Here is a 24,432-nt window from a genome sequence, read left to right on the forward strand (position 1 = left end):
TAGTGTCAGTGTAGTACTCACAGCCTTTAACCTCTTCCATCTCTCTCCCTTTCCTCCTGGCCTTCCCCCTTTCTATCTCCCTTATTTCCACCATCATTTCTCTCCAGCACTCACAGCCTGTGTCTGGTGCGGGGCATGTCTCTGATAGCCTGCTCCAGCAGCGTCAGAGCTCCTGTCCAATCTGAGCTGTCTGCGTGGATGTGGAACAGCAGGCCGTACATGGCTGCTCTCAGGGTCAGATCATCCTCAGGGCTGCCCGTGCCTACACACGCACACACAGACAGAGACGCACACACACAAACACGGTCATAGATAAACCCACACACGCACACATGCAAACACAAATGCACAGACACACACACAGAAAGAAAGGAATAGATCATGAGAATACAAATTCATTTGGATTCCATAGCTAGTGTATAGAGAGTGAATAGGTTGGGTAACTGAGAACTTCAGGAAAAGGCAATACTCTATGTGACTGCTTGGATGTAAATGACACAGATCTAATGGCCTACTGGTGTGCGTGGGAATGTGACTTAATCTATCATGTCTACTAGTGGTGTTTGAGAATGATACAGCACGAGATAGGCCGTTTTGGAAATAAATGAATAAGCAGGCTTATGGAATTAAAGTCATAAACAAGATTATAGAATAAAAAGTAGTAGTTAGCTGTGAAACAGCAGTCAAAGGTTTGTGCGGTATGAGCATTTGAAGTTTGTGTGTGGAATCACTTGAGGCTTCCAGCGGTGAGGTCACAGAGGGCATCACAGTCAGGGTAGACCATCCCTTCTCTTCCCCTTGCTTAAACCACCAGAGAAAATTAATCATACACATGAACACTTCAAACCCCACTAGATTGAATAGGAGTAATTTTACAGTGACAGCACCAATGATACACATACTGTACAGAAGCCAGTTGGGAGAGGGGCTCGTACCAGAGAAACACGATAGGAGTTTGCTATAAAACTAGATCTGGGACCAGGCTAGTTCGAGATGGGGTTCTTACAGTTGGGTCTTTCTTGCTGGTGTGGACCAGGGCTTTCAGGATCTTCTCTAGAGGCTGTCGGAGCTGCTGTCTCTCCAGTGAGGTCTCAGTCAGGGGCAGGCAGTTGTTCCAGTAGTGGCGCGCTGTAGCCATACACAGGACAGAGTTACCTGCCCGCTCCGCATAGCTGAAGAAGAGAGAAAGCATTGGTTGTTATGGCACAAATGGATATGAAGAGGGTTGAAATGGAGAGAAACATAAAGAGGAGAGAAAGAGATCGAGAACGAGAGAGAGAGAGAGAGAGAGAAAGCGAGAGAGAAAGAGACGTAGGGGAGACAAAAAGAGAACAAAGTGATGAGCAAACTATTGTTTAGGAATGACAGATAACAGAAACTAACCTGACACTGGACTGGAGCATCTGCAAGGCTTCTCTGTAACTGTGAGGATGTCCATTTGACTTGTGGACCATGCTCAATCCTCTTAGACATGCAGCATTGCTCAACATCTCCTCCACGGCTGACCGGCTGTACCTTGAAAAGGTCAAACATTTTTTTATTAAATAAGCGGACAAATACGTAGTTCAGATAATCAGTCAGCCAGTCAGAAATTTGACAAAATGTCACTGCTACAGTAATGTAGACATTGACAGTCACCATTTTTTAGAATGACTGATTGTCAGAACCCTACAAAGAGTGGGACCTTAAAGCCTTGAAGATAACCATTTACTGAAGTAATTCGATGATAGTATATTGCACATTGTTGTAACATAAAATTATTACTGCACACATGGCCGTGAGTATATTGTAATGTTATCTTGTGGACACTACTGTAGGTGTCATTTGCACCTCATCTTGCTATGTAACCAAACACGTGATCCCATCCCATATTTGTATTGAAAGGCAAATTGACCGAAATGGGTAGATATCAGGTAAAACATACAGGGAAGATCTGACCATTTCAGCCTTGATAAAACTGATGGAATCAAAGTCACCATAGTAACCAACACCTACAGAGCATAGGCCATGACCTTCAACCTCTGAGCTGCAGCAGCCTCCAGCTGCAGTGCATTGTGGCTGCAGGTCATGACCAGGTTGTGGTCTTGGGCCTGGTGAGAGAAGCAAGCCAGGTGTGTCCACACCTGCAGCTCGACCACAGGGTCACTCCACTTGCAGTCTGATGCCATGCGGACCAGCTAGAGGAGAGGATGGAGAGAGGAGAGGAGAGGGGAGGAGAAAGGAGAGGAAAATAGTAGGGAAGGAGGAGAAGGGGAGGGAGATGAGGGAGAAAGAGGCAATGAGTGCTCTGTCCTCTGGATCCCTAGAACTGGGGTTTAATGATGCAAGAATGCAGGACTGAAATGCATACAGTCCTACAGGGCTAGGAAATTTAAACAAACAAATCTAATAAGATGTTAATTTGAGGAAGCATTTTTGACCAAACTCACAGACATAGACATGGACAAATGCTCTGATTACCAGTACGGTCTCAAGGCCCCTGTTGTCGCCTGGCCAAAAAATAAGTAAGAACAAACACACTTGAGAGACACTCTGCTCTAAAGGCATCTGTCTCCACCTGGCCAAGAAAGCAGGACCTACCGTAGAGAGACTAGGGACAGAGAACTCTATATGCCTGGGGTGACTGTTGCATAGCAGCATTTCCACTCCAACCAGCACACGTGTCATGGCTGACACTGCCTCATTCTTACACTGGAAAGACAAACAGAGATACAACTGAATATTTCATCACAATGGTACCGTGGCTTACCAGTCAAAACCATAGACATTTATTAACAATGCTATCTCTGACAGGCACAATCATACATGTACAGTATATCAATGAGACTGACATTTGAAATGAATAAATGATTCACTATCCCGTTGTGACACTGTTACTGAGTTAAAACAATGATTTTTACTGTATATAGACGGTTGGGTGATGAATCATATTTCTTCTCACATTAACATTGCACTGACACAGAGTTTGGGGGAATAACGACATTTTGTAATTGTACATTTTAGTCATTTAGCAGATGCTCTTATCCAGAGTGACCTACAGTTAGTGCATTCATCTTAAGATAGCTAGGTGAGACAACCACATCTCAGTTATAGTAAGAAACATTTTCCTCAAAGTAGCTATCAGCAAAGCCAGTGCTAGCAGGAAAAAGTCAAGTGCAAGATTTAGTTTAAGAAAGGCAAGGGTGTTAGTTAGTTGTGTTTTGTGTGTGGGGGAATTCAGATGTTTTCAAAAGATGGGCAGGTACTCTGCTGTCCTTCAGATCCACCAGGGGAAATTCATTTGGTCATGTGCTTAAAAAGACGGTACATAAAACATGAAAACACAGAACCTACACTATAGAATAAATTAAAAGTGCTATAGCTACACATTTAAAGTGAAAGTGCAATTTGCTATATACTCTAGGGACCAAAAAACTATCTATTATACAGCTTAATGGCTGTTGGAATAAAAGAGTCCCCATATTTGAAGAAGTCTCTTTCCCCTTGTCCGGCTGCTGCTATGACTGAGTTTTGAGTGAAGGGGATGAGAGTCAGGAGGAAGCTAGTTCCACCATTGGGGTGCCAGGACAGAGAAAAGCTTTGACTGGGCTGAGCGGGAGCTGGCCTCCCGTAGGGGTGGGAGGGCCAAGAGACCAGAGGTGGCAGAACTGAGTGCTTCAAATCAAATCAAATTTTATTGGTCACATGCGCCGAATACAACAGGTGCAGACATTACAGTGAAATGCTTACTTACAGCCCTTAACCAACAGTGCATTTATTTTAAACAAAAAAAGTAAGAATAAAACAACAACAAAAAAGTGTTGAGAAAAAAAGAGCAGAAGTAAAATAAAGTGACAGTAGGGAGGCTATATATACAGTAAAATAAAGTGACAGTAGGGAGGCTATATATACAGGGGGGTACCGTTGCATAGTCAATGTGCGGGGGCACCGGCTAGTTGAGGTAGTTGAGGTAATATGTACATGTGGGTAGAGTTAAAGTGACTATGCATAAATACTTAACAGAGTAGCAACAGCGTAAAAAGGATGGGGTGGGGGGGGCAGTGCAAATATTCCGGGTAGCCATGATTAGCTGTTCAGGAGTCTTATGGCTTGGGGGTAGAAGCTGTTGAGAAGTCTTTTGGACCTAGACTTGGCACTCCGGTACCGCTTGCCGTGCGGTAGCAGAGAGAACAGTCTATGACTAGGGTGGCTGGAGTCTTTGACAATTTTGAGGGCCTTCCTCTGACACCGCCTGGTATAGAGGTCCTGGATGGCAGGGAGCTTTGCCCCAGTGATGTACTGGGCCGTACGCACTACCCTCTGTAGTGCCTTGCGGTCAGAGGCCAAGCAGTTGCCATACCAGGCGGTGATGCAACCAGTCAGGATGCTCTCGATGGTGCAGCTGTAGAATTTTTTGAGGATCTGAGGACCCATGCCAAATCTTTTTAGTCTCCTGAGGGGGAATAGGCTTTGTCGTGCCCTCTTCACGACTGTCTTGGTGTGTTTGGACCATGATAGTTCGTTGGTGATGTGGACACCAAGGAACTTGAAGCTCTCAACCTGTTCCACTACAGCCCCGTCGATGAGAATGGGGGCGTGCTCAGTCCTCTTTTTTTTCCTGTAGTCCACAATCATCTCCTTTGTCTTGGTCACGTTGAGGGAGAGGTTGTTGTCCTGGCACCACACGGCCAGATCTCTGACCTCCTCCCTATAGGCTGTCTCATCGTTGTCGGTGATCAGGCCTACCACTGTTGTGTCGTCGGCAAACTTAATGATGGTGTTGGAGTCGTGCCTGGCCATGCAGTCATGGGTGAACAGAGAGTACAGGAGGGGACTGAGCACGCACCCCTGAGGGGCCCCCGTGTTGAGGATCAGTGTGGCAGATGTGTTGTTACCTACCCTTACCACCTGGGGGCGGCCCGTCAGGAAGTCCAGGATCCAGTTGCAGAGGGAGGTGTTTAGTCCCAGGATCCTTAGCTTAGTGATGAGCTTAGAGGGCACTATGGTGTTGAATGCTGAGCTGTAGTCAATGAATAGCATTCTCACGTAGGTGTTCCTCTTGTCCAGGTGGGAAAGGGCAGTGTGGAGTGCGATAGAGATTGCATCATCTGTGGATCTGTTGGGGCGGTATGCAAATTGGAGTGGGTCTAGGGTTTCTGGGATTATGCTGTTGATGTGAGCCATGACCAGTCTTTCAAAGCACTTCATGGCTACAGACGTCAGTGCTACGGGTCGGTAGTCATTTAGGCAGGTTATCTTAGAGTTCTTGGGCACGGGGACTATGGTGGTCTGCTTGAAACATGTTGGTATTACAGACTCAGTCAGGGACATGTTGAAAATGTCAGTGAAGACACTTGCCAGTTGGTCAGCACATGCTCGGAGTACACGTCCTGGTAATCCGTCTGGCCCTGCGGCCTTGTGAATGTTGACCTGCTTAAAAGTCTTACTCACATCGACTACGGAGAGCGTGATCACATAGTCGTCCGGAGCAGCTGGTGCTCTCATGCATGCTTCAGTGTTGCTTGCCTCGAAGCGAGCATAGAAGTGGTTTAGCTCGTCTGGTAGGCTTGTGTCACTGGGCAGCTCGCGGCTGTGCTTCCCTTTGTAGTCTGTAATAGTTTTCAAGCCCTGCCACATCCGACGAGCGTCAGAGCCAGTGTAGTATGATTCAATCTTAGACCTGTATTGACTCTTTGCCTGTTTGATGGTTCGTCGGAGGTCATAGCGGGATTTCTTATAAGCGTCCGGGTTAGAGTCCCGTTCCTTGAAAGCGGCAGCTCTACCCTTTAGCTCAGTGCGGATGTTTCCTGTAATCCATGGCTTCTGGTTGGGGTATGTACGTACGGTCACTGTGGGGACGACATCATCGATGCACTTATTGATGAAGCCAGTGACTGATGTGGTGTACTCCTCAATGCTGTCTGAAGAATCCCGGAACATGTTCCAGTCTGTGCTAGCAAAACAGTCCTGTAGCTTAGCATCTGCGTCATCTGACCACTTTTTTATTAACCGAATCACTGGTGCTTCCTGCTTCAGTTTTTGCTTATAAGCAGGAATCAGGAGGATAGAGTTATGGTCAGATTTGCCAAATGGAGGGCGAGGGAGAGCTTTGTATGCGTCTCTGTGTGTGGAGTAAAGGTGGTCTAGAGTTTTTTCCCCTCTGGTTGCACATTTAACATGCTGGTAGAAATTAGGTAGAACGGATTTAAGTTTCCCTGCATTAAAGTCCCCGGCTACTAGGAGCGCTGCATCTGGATGAGCGTTTTCCTGTTGATTAATGGCCTTGTACAACTCATTCAGTGCAATCTTAATGCCAGCATTGGTTTGTGGTGGTAAATTGACAGCTATTAAAAATATAGATGAAAACTCTCTTGGTAAATAGTGTGGTCTACAGCTTATCATAAGATACTCTACCTCAGGCGAGCAAAACCTCGAGACTTCCTTAGTATTTGATTTTGTGCACCAGCTGTTGTTTACAAATATACACAGACCGCCGCCCCTTGTCTTACCAGAGTCAGACGTTCTGTCCTGCCGATGTAGCGTATAGCCTGCTAGCTGAATGTTGTCATTGTTGTCGTTCAGCCACGACTCCGTGAAACATAAGATATTACAGTTTTTAATGTCCCGTTGGTAGGATAACCGTAATCTTAAATCGTCAATTTTATTCTCAAAAGATTGAACGTTGGCTAATAGGATTGATGGGAGAGGCAGTTTACTCGCACGCCGTCGGATCCTTACAAGGCACCCGGATCTGCGTCCACGATATCTCCGTCTCTTCCTCACGCGAATGACGGGGATCTGGGCCTTGTTGGGTGTCTGTAGAATATCCTTCGCGAACGCCTCGTTGAAGAAAAAGTCTTTGTCCAATGCGAGGTGAGTAATCGCTGTCCTGATATCCAGAAGCTCTCTTTGGTTATAAGAGACGATGGCAGAAACATTATGTACAAAATAAATTACAAATAACGCGGAAAAACACACATAATAGTACAATTGGTTAGAGGGCTGTAAAACGGCAGCCATCTTCTTCCGGCGCTGTAAGTGTCGGGTTAAGTGTCGGGTTGGGGTGTAGGGTTTGAGCATAGCCTGAAGGTAGGGAAGGGCAGTTTCCCTTGCTGCTCCGTAGGCAAGCACCAGGGTCTTAAAGCGGATGCGAGCTTCGACTGGAAGCCAGTGGAGTGTGCGGAGAAGCGGGGTGAGATGGGAGAACTTGGGAAGGTTGAACACCAGGCGGGCTGTGGCGTTGCAGGGATTTGATGGCACAAGCGGGGAGCCCAGCCAACAGAGAGTTGCAGTAGTCCAGAAGGGAGATGACGAGTGCCTGGATTAGGACATGTGGCGCTTCCTGTGCGAGGTAGGGTTGTACTCTGGATATTGTAGAGCATGAACCTGCAGGAGGGAGTCAATGCTTTGATGTTTGTGGAGAACGACAGGGTTGTCCAGGGTCAAGCCAAGGTTATTTGCACTCTGGGAGGGAGACACCGTGGAGTTGTCAACTGTGATGGAGAGGTCTTGGAACGGGCAGGCCTTCCACAAGAGGAACAGCAGCTCCGTCTTGACGAGGTTGAGCTTGAGGTGGTGGGCCGACAGCCAGGCAGATTCATAAACAGCTTATCATAGTGACTAACTTGACTGAGTGAGCATGTTTTTATTTGATTTTATCTAACATTTATTTAACCAGGAAGTCCCATTGAGGACAGAAAACCTATTTCCAAAGGGAGACCTGGAACGTTATGTTACTGTACCTCATCGTCAATGTCTAGCTTCTGTCCAATCTGCTGCTGGAGGAGCCTCTTGGTCCACACCCACGTAGAAATGACCTGTTTCCTCGCTGCGATAGGGACGCTCTCTCCCGGCACATTGCCATTAGACAGGTGCAGTGCATAGTCACACAGCTAAAAGTCCATAAAGTGGGGGAAATAAAAGTTAGCATAGTAACCATAGCAGCATAAGGGTTACATTTACATTTTAGTCATTTAGCAGACACTCTTATCCAGAGTGACTGACAGGAGCAATTAGGGTTAAGTGCCTTGCTGAAGGACACAGACAGATTTTTCACTTAGTCGGCTCGGGGATTCGAACTAGCGACCTTTCGGTTACTGGCCCAACACTCTTAACCGCTAGGCTGCCTGATAAGCAAAAGGTTTAAATTGTTTGCATAACAATAGCAATTAGCAAAGTAACCAACCAAACCATGTGAATCTGCACAAGACACTTTTCGAATCAACATACACCCACAACCTTGGGACTCCATAGCCAGGGCTTTCAGTTTCACATATGACAGTATCTAGAGAAAATCCATTGCGTAATCTGAGTTTGTTTAAGTTAGCTATCTAAGATTTATCTGATATACAGCGCGTTCGTAAAGTATTAAGACCCCTTGACTTTTTCCACATTTTGTTATGTTACAGCCTTATTCTAAAATTGATTAAATTGTTTTTTATCCTCATCAATCTACACACAATACCCCATAATGAAAAAGCAAAAACAGATTCATCTAAAAGCAAAAAACTGAAATATCTAATTTACATAAGTATTCAGACCCTTTACTCAATACTTTGTTGAAGCACCTTTGGCAGCGATTACAGCCTCGAGTCTTCTTGGGTATGACGCTACAAGCTTGGCACACCTGTATTTAGGGAGTTTCTCCCATTCTTCTCTGCAGATCCTCTCAAGCTCTGTCAGGTTGGATGGGGAGCGTCGCTGCACTGCTATTTTCAGGTCTCTCCAGAGATGTTCGATCGGGTTCAAGTCTGGGCTCTGGCTGGGACACTCAAGGACATTCAGAGACTTATCCCAAAGCCACTCCTGCGTTGTCTTGGCTGTGTGCTTAGGGTCGTTGTTGGACAACGAACCTAAGGACCTCAGACCTTCACCCCAGTCTGAGGTCCTGAGCGCTCTGGAGCAGGTTTTCATCAAGGATCTCTCTGTACATTGCTCCATTCATCTTTGCCTCGATCCTGACTAGTCTCCCAGTCCCTGCAGCTGATAAACATCCCCACAGCATGATGCTGCCACCACCATGCTTCACCTTAGGGATGGTGCCAGGTTTCCTCCATACATGATGCTTGGCATTCAGGCCAAAGAGTTCAATCTTGGTTTCATCAGACCAGAGAATCTTGTTTCTTGTTTAAGTGCCTTTTGGCAAACTCCAAGCGGGCTGTCATGTGCCTTTTACTGACGAATGGCTTCCGTCTGGCAACTCTACCATAAAGGCATGATTGGTGGAGTGCTGCAGAGATGGTTGTCCTTCTAGAAGGTTCTCCCATCTCCATAGATGAACTCTGGAGCTCTGTCAGAGTGACCATCGGGTTCTTGGTCACCTCCCTGACCAAGGCCCTTCCTTCTCCCCCGATTGCTCAGTTTGGCTGGGTTGGCTAGTTCTAGGAAGAGTCTTGGTGGTTCCAAACTTCTTCCATTTAAGAATGATGGAGGCCACTGTGTTCTTGGGGACCTTCAATGCTGCAGACATTTTTTGGTACCCTTTACCAGATCTGTGCCTCGACACAATCCTGTCTCGGAGCTCTACGGACAATTCCTTTGACCTCATGGCTTGGGTTTTGCTCTGAAATGCACTGTGGGACCTTATATTTACCACAGGTGGACTCCAATCAAGTTGTAGAAACATTTCAAGGATGATCAATGGAAACAGGATGCACCTGAGCTCAATTTCGAGTCTCATAGCAAAGGGTCTCAATACTTATGTAAATAAGGTATTTCTGTTTTAGTTTTTTTATAAATTTGCACACAAAAAAATAATGTTTTCGCTTTGTCATTATGGGCTATTGTGTGTAGATTGATGATGATTTTTTTTTATTTAATCAATTTTAGAATAAGGCCGTAGCATAACAAAATGTGGAAAAAGTCAAGAGGTCTGAATACTTTCCGAATGCACTGTATACGCCTATATGTTGAAAATGGAGAACCATTTTTATCTTCTGTTCTGAAAGAGAACACTTAGTTAATAATTCACTAATAAAGTTACTTTTATCCAGAGTATGTGCTGATGACATAGCAGACCATTTGGAGAATAGCAGAATAGATGGAGGAAATGGGATTTAATTGGGAACAAATGCAGCAGAAAATAAAGACTTAATTCACATGAAATAGTTAAAACGTTTAAAAAACAAAGCAGGGTGAATGGGTGAAAATGGGTGAATGTCAGAATGAGTCACTTGGGGTTCACACAGACTAGGGGCTCTATTTTTGGCTGCCCCTAAGGCGGCGCTATTGTCAAATGCACGGTAGTTGGCAATTTAGGCTTGTAATTTACCTGTCTAACATCAGCTTGCGTGCTTATTTTTAATTTTTTGTGTCCACATGCCCATCATGGAACGAGCGATGCGATGATGCCTGTGACCCTCATATTTAGAAATATTTAAGTTATTTTCCTGTTCAATTGCTTGTTTTCGGTTTTATTTGATTAAAAACAAAACCCGCAGTAGGCTAACCCTACTATAATGAAGTCTGGTTCTACAGCAATGTATCTGTGCGTCTTTAAAAAAAATCCTGGCCATACATTAGCCAAGTAGCCTATCAATGAAAGGTTTTTAAATGGTCTACTCATGAGAGTGCCTTGAAATATTTGAGGTTTTTGTCCTCATGCTTTTGCTTAATTCACAATTAATCGGAGCCTAATATTTTTTTATTTCTGGAGAAGTGCGAATGTGATGCGTAAAGACATTTAGGCTTACATGTTGAAGCCGAATAGAACAATGTGAATTGCAAACATGCGAAACAATGTATTTTACTGTTACTGCTATTATTCGTTACTTTATGCTATTTAATAAACGGTATCAATCCACAATGGACTAGGGCGAGAATATTCCATGCCCTCCAGACGAATTGGAGTTGATGATAACGCAGACTGTCAATAGCCTAATTGCAGCATTAAGCCATGGAGAACGTTTATTAGCCAGTGAGTGGTCAAGCCCTCCCCACACCTACAACTTATTTATTCATCAAAACCCAGTCTTTCCTCGCCACCGCCAGCTAGTGCGCCCATGATTCCCGCTGTGAAAATAGCAGAAATATTTCTAACACCCACAACTCAACAGCGGCTACGCTAAGATTTACCATAGCGCTAGGTTAGAAATAGTTATTTGTTAAAACAGAGCCCTAGTTGTATTTAGAGTATTTCTGAAAAGCAGCATGTTTCAAAGTGCCTTGATTCTTTCATTCTTTGTGCCCCCTTTTTCAATTTTGTTTGCTTTTTATGTACAACAGCACATCTAGGAGGTACTGGAGATAGTAAGATGTAAGCCAGAAAGATTTTCAACAGCCCTCAAGGAACTTATTTAGAGATAACTTATTCAGAGAGACTTGGGAAACCTGAAGACCAGAGGCTGCCCTTGACGAATACACAGGCACAGCTCTCTGATCCCTCAAACTACCCTGCAGTAACACAGTTCAGGTCTTTCTGCATGTCCACCTCTGCCATCTGCCTATCCCAATAAGCTCAGAGTGGGAGAGAGTGTTTGTTTTTGCAGAGCCCAAATTAAGACCTCTTCAGGGGAGGGAGTACCCTTGACAGCACATTGAAGGATAATAGAACCTGACTCTCTGCCAATCCTAATTAGCAAGTCACCATTTAAATCTCCCATGGCCCCATCTCCTGTCTAGCTCACTACTTGACCCACACACACACACACCTCCAGAGCCTTCCGCATGTCCTGGAGGGCCGCGTGGTCCAGGGTGAGGCTGTGGATGCTGCCTGTCCTCTCGGCTCCCTTCCCAGCTCCTTTCTTCCTCAACTCCCCCTTGCCTCCGCTGTCCTCCCTTCCCTGGCCAGTTCCCAGCCCAGCAGCCGACACAAACCAGGGCTGGATCAGCCCCTGGGCCACCGCATCACACAGCATAACCAACAGCACCGGCTCCCTGGAAGCACAGAAGAGCGTCATACTCTGTACATACAAACTGACATCAGCTACAACATCTTAACTGAGAGAGGTTTATGTAAATAGCAAAGCCCTTACAGCACCTGCATTGCCCTATTGTGGTTTTAATGGACTACTTTTCATGTAATGTAATTGTGCTTATATGTACTATGTCATTAAAAGGCTGATGAGCAGTAAGTGTGTGTCAGCAACAAGCAAATGTTACAATTAGTAGTGTTTAAGTGTCAGTGAGATGTTCCTCTTAGACCTACCCAGCGTGTCCGGTCTGTCTCAGCAGCTCCACGGCTCTCTGAAAGGTGGGCAGGAGGCGCCGCTGCTCCCCAGCTGCCAGCAGGTGGCTGTTGTAGTTCCATAAGTACACGGCAGCGTTGACCACCACCCAGGCCTCACGAATCTCTGCTCCCAGCTCGGCTGCCCGCAGGAAGTTGGAGGTGGCGTAGGCAGATAAGTCCTGGATCCAATCTCTGGGAGTGGAAAGGAGGGGAACAATAGTTATGTTGTCTGCAATGCATAATATATGAGAAAACAAAGGAAGCCACACTTTATATTTAATATACTGTATAACACACTACTTATTACATATAACAAACTGGTGAACCAAGCTCTGTGACTACATACACATTTACACACTTGGCTTGCTTTGTCCGTTTATCTTCATGTTTTGTTTGTGTGTGTGTGTGTGTTGATTCTTCCAGCCTTGTGGGGACCTAAAATCCCCAAAAGTCCCCACGAGGATAGGAAAACAAGGAAAATGTCCCACGTCCTCATGAGGACAAAGGCTATTTTAAGCTTAGGGGTTCGGTTTAGGGTTACAATTAGGGTTATGGTTAGAATTAGGGTTAAGGTAAGAGGTTAGTGGTTAGGTTTAGGAATTAGGTTTAGGGTTTGGGTTATAGATTAAGGTTAGGCATAGGGTAAGGGAAAATAGGATTTTGAATGGAAATACATTTTAGGTCCCCACGAGGAAAGAAGAAAACAAACGTGAGTGTGTGTGCATGTGTCCTCACCTGTAGACAGCCCACTGTGGATTGTCCTCAGGGAGGCGGAGTCCTCTCTCCTCAGGAGGGACGGCTGGGGTGTTGAGCTGTACCCCCTCAGAGCGGAGCTTGTGTATGGTGGCCTGTAAGGTACAACCTCAAATTATATTGATGATGACTTGCCCTCCCCACACAGCCATAGTCATCAAAGGCAGCCAATATAACTGGTGAGCTCAGAGAAACAATGATTTTAACTCCTGTAGCTGTCTGACAACTGAGATGAAAGTCTTTAAAAGTTTTGTGTATCATCACATGGGGCACTTTTTGAAGAGTCAACCTCTCTAAGAACAAAGGGAACCTATTATCTTAGAACAAAGAGATGGATATTATAAAAAGAGGGGCCGCAGATGATCCAATTCAGAATTCGACAAGGTCATCGCTTTATTTCTAGATTGTTATGTCTGTCTGTTCTTCGAAGCCAGCGTTGTCAAGTTAATACAGTGCATTCGGAAAGTATTGAGACCCCTTGACTTTTTCCAAATTTTGTTATGTTACAGCCTTATTCTCAAATGTATTTAATATTTTTTTCCCTCATCAATCTATACAAAATACCCCATAATGACAAAACGAAAACAGGTGTTTTGAAATATTGGCAAGTTTATTCAAAATAAAAAATAGACCATTTGCTATGAGACTCAAAATTGAGCTCAGATGCATCCTGTTTCCATTGATCATCCTTGAGATGTTAGTACAACTTGATTGGAGTCCACCTGTGGTAAATTCAATTGATAGGACATGATTTGGAAAGGCACACCAGTCTACATAAGGTCCCACAGTTGACAGTGCATGTCAGAGCAAAAACGAAGCCATGAGGTCGAAGGAATTGTCCGTAGAGCTCTGAGACAGGATTGTGTCGAGGCACAGATCTGGGGAAGGGTACCAAAACATTTCTGCAGCATTGAAGGTCCCCAAGAACACAGTGGCCTCCATCATTATAAAATAGAAGAAGTTTGGAACCAACAAGACTCTTCCTAGAGCTGACCGCCCAACTAAACTGAGCAATCAGGGGAGAAGGGCCTTGGTCAGGGAGGTGAGCAAGAACACGATGGTCACTCTGGCAGAGCTCCAGAGTTCGTCTGTGGAGATGGGAGAACCTTCCATAAGGACAACCATCTCTGCAACACTCCACCAATCAGTCCTTTATGGTTGAGTGGCCAGACAGAAGCCACTCGTCAGTAGACCATGAGAAACAAGATTCTCTGGTCTGATGAAACCAAGATTGAACTCTTTGGCCTGAATGCCAAGCGTCACGTCTGGAGGAAACCTGACACCATCCCTACGGTGAAGCATGGTGGTGGCAGCATCACGCTGTGAGGTTGTTTTTCAGTGGCAGGGACTGGGTGACTAGTCAGGATTGAGGGAAAGATGAACGGAGCGAAGTACAGAGAGATCCTTGATGAAAACCTGCTCCAGAGCGCTCAGGACCTCAGACTGGGGCAAAGGTTCACCTTCCAACAGGACAATGACCCGGGATAAGTCTCTGAATGTCCTTGAGTGGCCCAGCCAGAGCCCAGACTTGAACCTGATCGAACATCTCTGGAGAGACCTGAAAATAGCTGTGCAGAGATGCTCCCCATCCAACCTGACAGAGCTTGAGAGGATCTGCAAAGAAGAATAGGAGAAACTCCCCAAATACAGGTGTGCCAAGCTTGTAGCGTCAAACCCACAAAGACTTAAGGCTGTAATTGCTTAAGGCTGTAGGTGCTTCAACAAAGTACTGAGTAAAGGGTCTGAATACTTATGTAAATGTGATATTTAATTTTTTTATTTGTAATACATTTGCAGAAAATGCTAAAAATCTGTTTTCGCTTTGTCATTATCGGATATTGTGTGTAGATTGATGAGGGAAAAAACAATGTAATACATTTTAGAATAAGGCTGTAACGTAACAAACTGTGGAAAACGTCAAGGGATCTGAATACTTTCCGAATGCACTGTATCTCTGAATATTTATTAAAAGCTTGGCGCCAGAGGTCCGATGGGTCTGTTGAATCACACAGTCTGATGAGCAGAACAATGTTGCATCAAGGTATCAAGAAGAGTGAACAAGACAGAAGAAATCAACACCAGAGGCAGGGTTCTCCTCAAAGAATGTAAGAGTGGCGCTGCCCCACCTTGTGGACTGGCTGTATGTAATAAAAAATTATTTTGTTATTTTTTTTACTTTATTTATTTAAGGTCAGGCATCACACCCTTGCAGGAAATGTCAGTTACAGGTGTTCAAAAACATAAAAATCTCAGAATCCTAAGGTGGGCACTGCCCTTCTTCTTGTTAAAACATCCTGGAGAGAACCCTGAGAGGGGTATACTACGATACAAGCTAAATCTACTCAGGATTTTATAAAGCTAGCCAGCTTCAGTTAGCTTCACATTTCAGCTCAGGCTTCATCCATGTTATGAAGGTGGATATTGATCCTCCACCTGCCGTTAACTCCAGCCAGGCTTGTAACTGCGCTTACATGTCGCACACGGATAAGCCCAGTGAGTCAAACGGCGAGCTCTTCATGTTGCGGAAAATGACCCACAATGCTGTTTACTTTCTGCATCTACACTGACCAAAAAATATAAACGCAACATGTAAAGTGTTGGTCCCATGTTTCATAAGCTGAAATAAAAGATCCCAGAAATTTTCCATACGCACGAAAAGCTTATTTCTCTCAAATTGTGTACAAATTTGATTACATCCCTGTTAGCATTTCTCCTTTGCCAAGATAATCCATCCACCTGACAGGTGTGGCATATCAAGAAACTGATCAAACAGCACGATCATTACTAGGGCTGACCCCATTTAGAGACGACTGGTCAATTGTTTGGTCGATAGGCTGTCGGTCAAGCAGTAGCGCAAAAAATAAAAAAATAATAATGGTGTACAAGACACCTGTCTGATTTGGGCCTGTCTGAGTGGACTGATCCATTGTGGAGGCCGTTGGGATGGCACAGTCCATCAGTCTAAGACATGCAACACAAATACAAATTATATTATTTTATAACAAATGCGCTTTCTCCCGCGTTAGATAGTGGTCGCTGTCTGCGGTTCTGAAACACATCATTGCGCTGTTGAATTGGCGCCTTTTCCCAGACCATGTTAGTGTTGAGAACAATGCGGCGGAAGCAGCAGCCGAGTTAGGAGATGAGGAAACATCCCTTGCCTTAATTGTCTAAGAAAAGTGAGGAGAGAGGAAACCCTAACTTAACTAGGTCTATAATCAATAGCCTAACTGTTAAATGTGCCTGGCTTTATAAATCATCCATACATATTTACAGAAATAAGACAGATCCTGCTTCTGTTGTCTGTTTGAGTGTTTGGTTGATAGCCTACTGATTCCATGAGCACCAAGCCTCACGCAACAATTTCACTAATCTGGCTGTTTTTAATCTTTGCTATGCTGTAATAAAGGCTTTACACTTGTTTTTGTTAGACCAGCCTCTCTGGTTTGATTTATAATTGTCAGAAAAATTATATTTATAATAATAATAATAATAATAATAATAACCCTCCTTTTTCTTTGATCTCCTTCTTATTGTTATTATTACTATTATTATTATGATCATCATTATAATAATAAGTAATGTCATTATCATTAGTAGGCTTAGCATAGCAGCCTTGTATAACCACCATCGAGCTGTAGGCCTAAGAGCACATCCTGTTTAGTCTTAATACCATAACTTACTCAGGCCTATATTTCAATCCTTATATAGGCTACTGTGTCAATCAATCAATCATTCGTTCATGTCATCACACAGCATACGAGTCATTCATGATGTGAAATGCAATCAAGCATTTTAGTTTTAAAATAAAATAAAGCGACCATTGAATAATTAGCGTAAACAATAAATAGGCCTAAACCGTTCCATTTCTGAAATTGCATTCACAAATGAATGCAACTGTTTTCAGTCTATGCTGTAATAAAGGCTTTACAAAAAAACTAAAAAACATTACAACAGACTCTATGGTATGCTTATAATTTATTTTGTGTTTTTTACACTGTTCCAAACGGTAAGAAAAAGTATATTGTAATCTAACAGCACCTGTTTGGCACACATAGGCCTAATATGCACACAGCGCTTGCTCCATTCCTTATTTTCCACAACTAGTCAAATTTATTCCACACATCTGACTTCCCCTTTACCTCCTGCGCAACCAGTAAACATTCCCCCATTTCGAGTTTATTTGTCACGTCCTCTGCATCCATTTTGCTGTCAGGTGTTACGTTGTTCAGAGTTTGTTATAACCAATTTATTGATGTGATCATGATTATGCTATAGGTCAGGCTCTATTAGTCACGTGCATTGCGAAGCATACATGTGTCACGTAAAGAGAGCAAGGGTTGAGGGAATATTTAATGTGTTTCCTAAACAAATTAGGGATTTCGGTAACACAACTTTTCAGTCAGAAATTGATGTAATTATGTTGCAGCTTCAGCAACACGGACAGCGCTATACACACTGATGTTCTGTGGTGGTCGCTGCAGCAGGGAGGAGAGAGACAACGGGTGCTAGTCACACAGTCACTCGCTGTTTTTTGTTTTAGTTTTTTTAGCACAGCAAGTTTGAACAAGGCGGCACAATCCCTTTAGTCATTTGTGTGTCTTAATTATTTCATCAAACAGTCCGCTTAAAGCATCAGACAAGCTCAGTGCACATACAGTGCATTCAGAAAGTATTCAGACCCCTTGACTTTTTCCACATTTTGTTACGTTACAGCCTTATTCTAAAATTGATTAAATTGTTTTTTTCCCCTCATCAATCTACACCCAATACCCCATAATGACAAATCAAAAACAGGTTGTTAGACATTTTTGCAAATCGGAAATATTACATTTACATAAGTATTCCGACCCTTTACTTTACTCCCATTCTTCTCTGCAGATCCTCTCAAGCTCTGTCAGGTTGGAGGGGGAGCGTCGCAGCACAGCTATGTTCAGGTCTCTCCAGAGATGTTCGATCGGGGTTCAAATCCGGACTCTGGCTGGGTCACTCAAGGACATTCAGAGACTTGTCCCGAAGCCACTCCTGCGTTGTCTTGGCTGTGTGCTTAGGATTGTTGTCCTGTTGGAAGGTGAACCTTCGCCCCAGCCTAAGGTCCTGAGCGCTCTGGAGCAGGTTTTCACCAAGGATCTCTCTGTACTTTGCTCTGTTCATCTTTCCCTCGATCCTGACTAGTCTCACAGTCTCTGCCGCTGAAAAACATCCCCAAAGCATGATGCTGCCACCACCATGCTTCACCATAGGGATGGTGCCAGGTTTCCTCCAGACGTGACGCTTGGCATTCAGGCCAAAGAGTTCAATCTTGGTTTCATCAGACCAGAGAATCTTGTTTCTCATGGTCTGAGAGTCTTTAGGTGCCTTTTGGCAAACTCCAAGTGGGCTGTCATGTGCCTTTTACTGAGGAGTGGCTTCTGTCTGGCCACTCTACCATAAAGGCCTGATTGGTGGAGTGCTGCAGAGATGGTTGTCCTTATGGAAGGTTCTCCCATCTCCACAGAGGAACTCTGGAACTCTTTCAGAGTGACCATCAGGTTAAGGCTCTTCTCCCCCGATTGCTCAGTTTGGCAGGGCGGCCACCTCTAGGAAGAGTCTTAGTGGTTCCAAACTTCTTTAATTTAAGAATGATGGAGGCTACTGTGTTCTTGGGGACCTTTTGGTACCCTTCCCCAGATCTGTGCTATCCACTTTGCTGTGACATGCACTGTCAACTGAGGGACCTTATATAGACAGGTGTGTGCCTTTCCAAATCATGTCCAATCAATTGAATTTACCACAGGTGGACTCCAATCAAGTTGTATAAACACCTCAAGGATGATCAATGGAAACTGGATTGTGTGTAGATTGATGAGGAAACAAATGTATTTAATCAATTTTAGAATAAGGCTGTAACGTAACAAAATGTGGAAAAATTCAAGGGGTCTGAATACTTTCCAAATGCACTGTAGTTGATTTAATTAAAACACGTGTCTATATATGGAAAAATACACGTAACATTTTGACCAATCAATTGGTCTAAAGAACAGACGACTCTCGCTCGACCAAGATTTTGTCAGGGACAGCCCTAATCATTACACAAATCAAATCAAATTGTATTTGCCACATGCGCCGAATACAACAGGTGTAGACCTTACAGTGAAATGCTTACTTACAAGCCCTTAACCAACAATGCAGTTTTTAATAAAATAAAATAAAAAAGTGTTAAGTAAAAAATAGATAAGTAAAAATAAAAGAGCATCAGTAAAATATAATAACAGTAGGGAGGCTATATACAGGGGGTACCAGTACAGAGTCACTGTGCGGGGGCATCGGTTAGTTGAGGTCATTGAGGTAATATGTACATGTGGGTAGAGTTAAAGTGACTATGCATAAATAATAAAGAGAGTAGCAGCAGCGTAAAAGAGGGGGTTGGGGTGGGGTGGGGTGGGGGGGCAATGCAAATAGGGCCAGGTCTCTGACCTCCTCCCTATAGGCTGTCTCATCGTTGTCGGTGATCAGGCCTACCACTGTTGTGTCGTCAGCAAACTTAATGATGGTGTTGGAGTCGTGCCTGGCCATGCAGTCATGGGTGAACAGGGAGTTCAGGAGGGGACTGAGCATGCACCCCTGAGGGGCCTCCGTGTTGAGGATCAGCGTGGCAGATGTGTTGTTACCTACCCTTACCACCTGGGGGCGGCCCGTCAGGAAGTCCAGGATCCAGTTGCAGAGGGAGGTGTTTAGTCCCAGGGTCCTTAGCTTAGTGATGAGCTTTGAGGGCACTATGGTGTTGAACGCTGAGCTGTAGTCAATTAATAGCATTCTCATGTGGAGTGCAATAGAGATTGCATAATCTGTGGATCTGTTGGGGTGGTATGCAAATTGGAGTGGGTCTAGGGTTTCTGGGATAATGGTGTTGAACAGCCTTTCAAAGCACTTCATGGCTACAGACGTGAGTGCTACGGGTCGGTAGTCATTTAGGCAGGTTATCTTAGTGTTCTTGGGCACAGGGACTATGGTGGTCTGCTTGAAACATTTTGGTATTACAGACTCAGTCAGGAACATGTTGAAAATGTCAGTGAAGACACTTGCCAGTTGGTCAGCGCATGTTCGGTGTACACGTCCTGGTAATCCGTCTGGCCCTGCGGCCTTGTGAATGTTGACCTGCTTAAAAGTCTTACTTACATTGGCTAGGGAGAGCGTGATCACATTGTCATCCGGAACAGCTGATGCTCTCATGCATGCTTCAGTGTTGCTTGCCTCGAAGCGGGCATAGACGTGATTTAGCTCGTCTGGTAGGCTTGTGTCACTGGGGAGCTCGCGGCTGTGCTTCCCTTTGTAGTCTGTAATAGTTTTCAAGCCATGCCACATCCGACGAGTGTCAGAGCCGGTGTAGTACGATTCAATCTTAGTTCTGTATTGACTCTTTGCCTGTTTGATGGTTCGTCGGAGGGCATAGCGGGATTTCTTATAACCGTCCGGGTTAGAGTCCCGCTCCTTGAAAGTGGCAGCTCTACCCTTTAGCTCAGTGCGGATGTTGCCTGTAGTCCATGGCTTCTGGTTGGGGTATGTATGTACGGTCACTGTGGGGACGACATCATCAATGCACTTATTGATGAAGCCAGTGACTGATGTGGTGTACTCCTCAATGCTATCGGAAGAATCCCGGAACATATTCCAGTCTGTGCTAGCAAAACAGGTGCACCTTGTGCTGGGGACAATAAAAGGCCACTCTAAAATGTGCAGTTTTGTCACACAACACAATGCCACAGATGTCTCAAGTTTTGAAGGAGAGTGCAATTGGCATGCTGACTGCAGGAATGTCCACCAAAGCTGTTGCCAGAGAATTGAATGTTCAGGCATAAGCTAAGGACAACGAACACAATTGCATTTTATCGATGGCAATTTGAATGCACAGAGATACTGTGACGAGATCCTGAGGCCCATTGTGAGGCCCATTTTTTTAAAGGTATCTGTGACCAACAGATGCATATCTGTATTCGCAGTCATGTGAAATCCATTGATTAGAGCCTAATTAATTTATTTCAATTGACGGATTTCCTTATATGAACTGTAACTCAATAAAATATTTTTAATTGTTGTATGTTGCATTTATATTTTTGTTCAGTATACATCATATCGCTGACTCTACCTTTAAATCAGTCGTCTTCCTCAAACGAAGGGGATGATGACGCCATCTTTGCGAGAGGGAATCTGATTTCATTCAGAATAAGTGGAGTTAGCCCTGAGTTAGTCTGCCCCGGAGCAGGTTAGTTTCCCGAAGGATTCGTTGCCATAAAAGGTGAGTCACTTTCGTGTGCCCGGTTATCCCGAGTTGAACTCAGCTGACCAAAGTTAGCTCACTAACTGTTCTATCTCGTATCATAGTACACCCCCTCTGTTCCGCTGGGCTCAATCTGATTAAATCCCACAGCGCCACTCTACTGCTAATATTGGTATTTTGTCTTTACTTTGCATTAATTGCATCAATAGATTCAATCATTGTCTATAAGAAAAGTCATAGTGACTATAGTGTGTGGTCAGGAGAACTGAGGGGGAGGGGGGGTTCTACTAAGCTAACATATGGAATTGTTTTAAGATGGTCATACCAAGGATCATGCAGCCATTTGATTTTGGATTTTAGAATTAACATTATTTGATGAAACACTGAATTTGGCCTTACTGCTATTAGCCTATAGAAACGCATTGAATAACAGATTCATACATAGAAAAACAGATAGTCAAAAATAAATCAAAAGGAAGTTTGTTTTAAAGTGTGTGTCCAATATCTGAGAGATATAAGAAAGATCAGGAAATTATTGATATTTTTTTGGACCCATATTCTACCCAGAAAACTGGGCACTAAACTACTTTCATTAATTTTTTTAACTGGTACCAGACTACCTTCAGACGAGTCTTGAGGCTTGTGGGTGTCCTTGAGCAAAACAACCGACATGTACATGTTCATGTGTAGCCCAAACCGTTCGGACTCTACAAACAGAAGTTGGCAGATCGGCGGTACTGACTTCAGATGAGTCCTGTGACGCTTGTAGAAAAAAAGCATATTAAGAGAAAGGGGTCAAGGGTCAAAGGTGGTCATCTGACCTCAGCATTGATGAAGCACACTTCAGCCAGCAGACGGAGCAGGTCCTTCTCCGCACTCTGGGCCAGTCGCCCTGCCGATGGACGCCCGTCACCATGGAGTCCACCCTCCACTGGGCTCTCGTCCCCCGCCTTGCGCTCACCTGGGGACCAGAGGGTATCGAGTGAGCCAGAGTGAGCGTGTGCAGTTATGCATCAGAGCTTCCGTAAACAACACAGTCTCTCCTCCCTCCTCCACTAATCTCCATTACCGCTGACACTACCCAGTGAGCCACCTGCTAGTTATCAATAGCACTGGTTGATAATTAACTCATTTGCACCCAAATAAACATGTAAGATGATTTTATTCTATATCCCCATAATGATTTCAATGAAGCAGTTGAGCGCTGTGGATAGACTGACTTTGAGAAATCAATTAGGCTGTGAAAACATTTTAAAAATGTAAATGTAACCTCAAAGCGTACCAGACGCTACAATCCTCCAGAGTAAAGATTCCCACTACTTAGGTTTCCTGGGCTAGGATTAATAATAAATTCCTCTTGATACAATTAGTTATGCTTGCTATATATATATATATATATATATATATATATATATATATATATATATATATATATATCCTACCGTTTAAAAGTTTCGGGTCACTTAGAAATGTCCTTGTTTTCGAAAGAAAAGTAATTTTTTTGCCATCAAATTGATCAGAAATACAGTGTAGACATTGTTAATGTTGTAAATGGCTATTGTAGGTGGAAACGGCAGATTTTTTATGGAATATCTACATAGGCGTACAGAGGCCCATTATCAGCAACCATCAGTCCTGTGTTCCAATGGCACGTTGTGTTTGCTAATCCAAGTTTATCATTTTAAAAGGCTAATTGATCATTAGAAAACCCTTTTGCAATTATGTTAGCACAGCTGAAAACTGTTGTTCTGATTAAAGAAGCAATAAAACTGGCCTTCTTGAAACTAGTTGAGTATTTGGAGCATCAGCAATTGTGGGTTTGATTACAGGCTCAAAATGGCCAGAAACAAATAACTTTCTTCTGAAACTCGTCAGTCTATTCTTGTTCTGAGAAATGAAGGCTATTCCATGCAAGAAATTGCCAAGAAACTGAAGATCTCGTACAATGCTGTGTACTAGTCCCTTCACAGAACAGCGCAAACTGGCTCTAACCAGAATAGAAAGAGGAGTGGGAGGCCCCGGTGCACAACTGAGCAAGAGGACAAATACATTAGTGTCTAGTTTGAGAAACAGGCGCCTCACAGGTCCTCAACTGGCAGCTTCATTAAATAGTACCTGTAAAACACCAGTCTCAACGTCAACAGTGAAGAGGCGACTCCGGGATGCTGACCTTCTAGGCAGAGTTGTATAGAAAAAGCCATATCTCAGACTGCCCATCTTAATCTTTTCTTTTTATTGGCCAGTCTGAGATATGGCTTTTTCTTTGCAACTTTTGAACGGTAGTGTATATATATATATCCCTTCTGTTGCCAAAGTGAAAGTTCCTCACAGTCTGATTTAGGAGCTTTCCATCTTCCATCATCGTAGAGCAGACAGAAACGACAGGCAGCTCGACACACATCCCAAACCTCTTGCTTCCTAGCTGTCTTTGCCAAGGCTGCCCACAATTTCACCCTGAAAAAAATAACAAATAAAATGTTCCATACTTTCCCATAGGTAGGAGTCTGCCATGAGAACATTCTGTATTGGAAAAGTGTTTGTTTGGGCAATGCTAAATAATAAATGTTTCCTTTGGCTAGTTCGACCGCACTGGTTGTATGTTCTCCCCCCACCGTGATGCCATGCCTTTTTTATGTGTTTATTCTACAGGGTATTAGTGAAGCCTGGTGGAAGGCTGGTTGTGCTGCTACACATCATTCCATATCCTCACCCTGAAAAACCTCCTACTAATGATATTCAGTATCAGTATTATGCACTAAAAATGAATAAGCCACATAGTTCAGCTTGGCTTCACAGTGTCCTAGGACATAGAAACGTATTTAAAGTCGCTAGCTACCAAATGGTTAATGTTCATAACATTTTGATTACGCACCATGTGCACTCATTTGTGTTAAGGCCTGTAAGATATCAAGACAAGAGCACATGTTCATAGAAAACCTTGATATATTCTCTCTCACCCTCTCATTCATTCACTCACCCTCTCACTCACTCACTCATAAACACGTATGCACACACACATTCACTCATATTTACATAATACACACCTCTCCCTGTCATTCTTGCCAGCTCTCTGTCTGGCCAGGTGTCCCTGTACCTTCTCAACACATGCAGAGTGGTGCTGAGCCTTAGCAGAGAGATGAGCCACACCGCCAGGTCCACTGGTGCCTGAGGGGACTAAACACATTTGAATACACATTTACATTAAGAAACCAACTGCATTGGAATAGTGATAAATAGTCCATCATATTGGACAATCACTTTGAAATTAGAACGAATC

At 43.9% G+C, this 24,432-nt stretch overlaps 1 protein-coding gene across 1 annotated transcript in view; it reads right to left on the reverse strand.

Moving 5' to 3' along the window:
• The window catches only part of cfap46 (cilia and flagella associated protein 46), a gene marked incomplete at its 5' end in the record, with an annotated part of 109,029 nt that overhangs the window by 65,484 nt on the left and 19,113 nt on the right, over window positions 1-24,432 (reverse strand). Inside the window, 13 exons of the mRNA XM_084165574.1 lie at window positions 115-262; window positions 732-801; window positions 1,007-1,172; window positions 1,384-1,515; window positions 1,996-2,177; window positions 2,581-2,691; window positions 7,722-7,871; window positions 11,628-11,853; window positions 12,125-12,337; window positions 12,881-12,993; window positions 21,977-22,116; window positions 23,485-23,609; window positions 24,200-24,329. Coding sequence (XP_084021700.1) covers window positions 115-262; window positions 732-801; window positions 1,007-1,172; window positions 1,384-1,515; window positions 1,996-2,177; window positions 2,581-2,691; window positions 7,722-7,871; window positions 11,628-11,853; window positions 12,125-12,337; window positions 12,881-12,993; window positions 21,977-22,116; window positions 23,485-23,609; window positions 24,200-24,329 — 1,906 coding nt within the window. The remainder of the gene's footprint in view (window positions 1-114; window positions 263-731; window positions 802-1,006; window positions 1,173-1,383; window positions 1,516-1,995; window positions 2,178-2,580; window positions 2,692-7,721; window positions 7,872-11,627; window positions 11,854-12,124; window positions 12,338-12,880; window positions 12,994-21,976; window positions 22,117-23,484; window positions 23,610-24,199; window positions 24,330-24,432) is intronic.

Source organism: Coregonus lavaretus (assembly GCF_964263955.1).
Source record: "Coregonus lavaretus genome assembly, chromosome: 1".
Lineage (NCBI taxonomy): Eukaryota > Metazoa > Chordata > Actinopteri > Salmoniformes > Salmonidae > Coregonus > Coregonus lavaretus.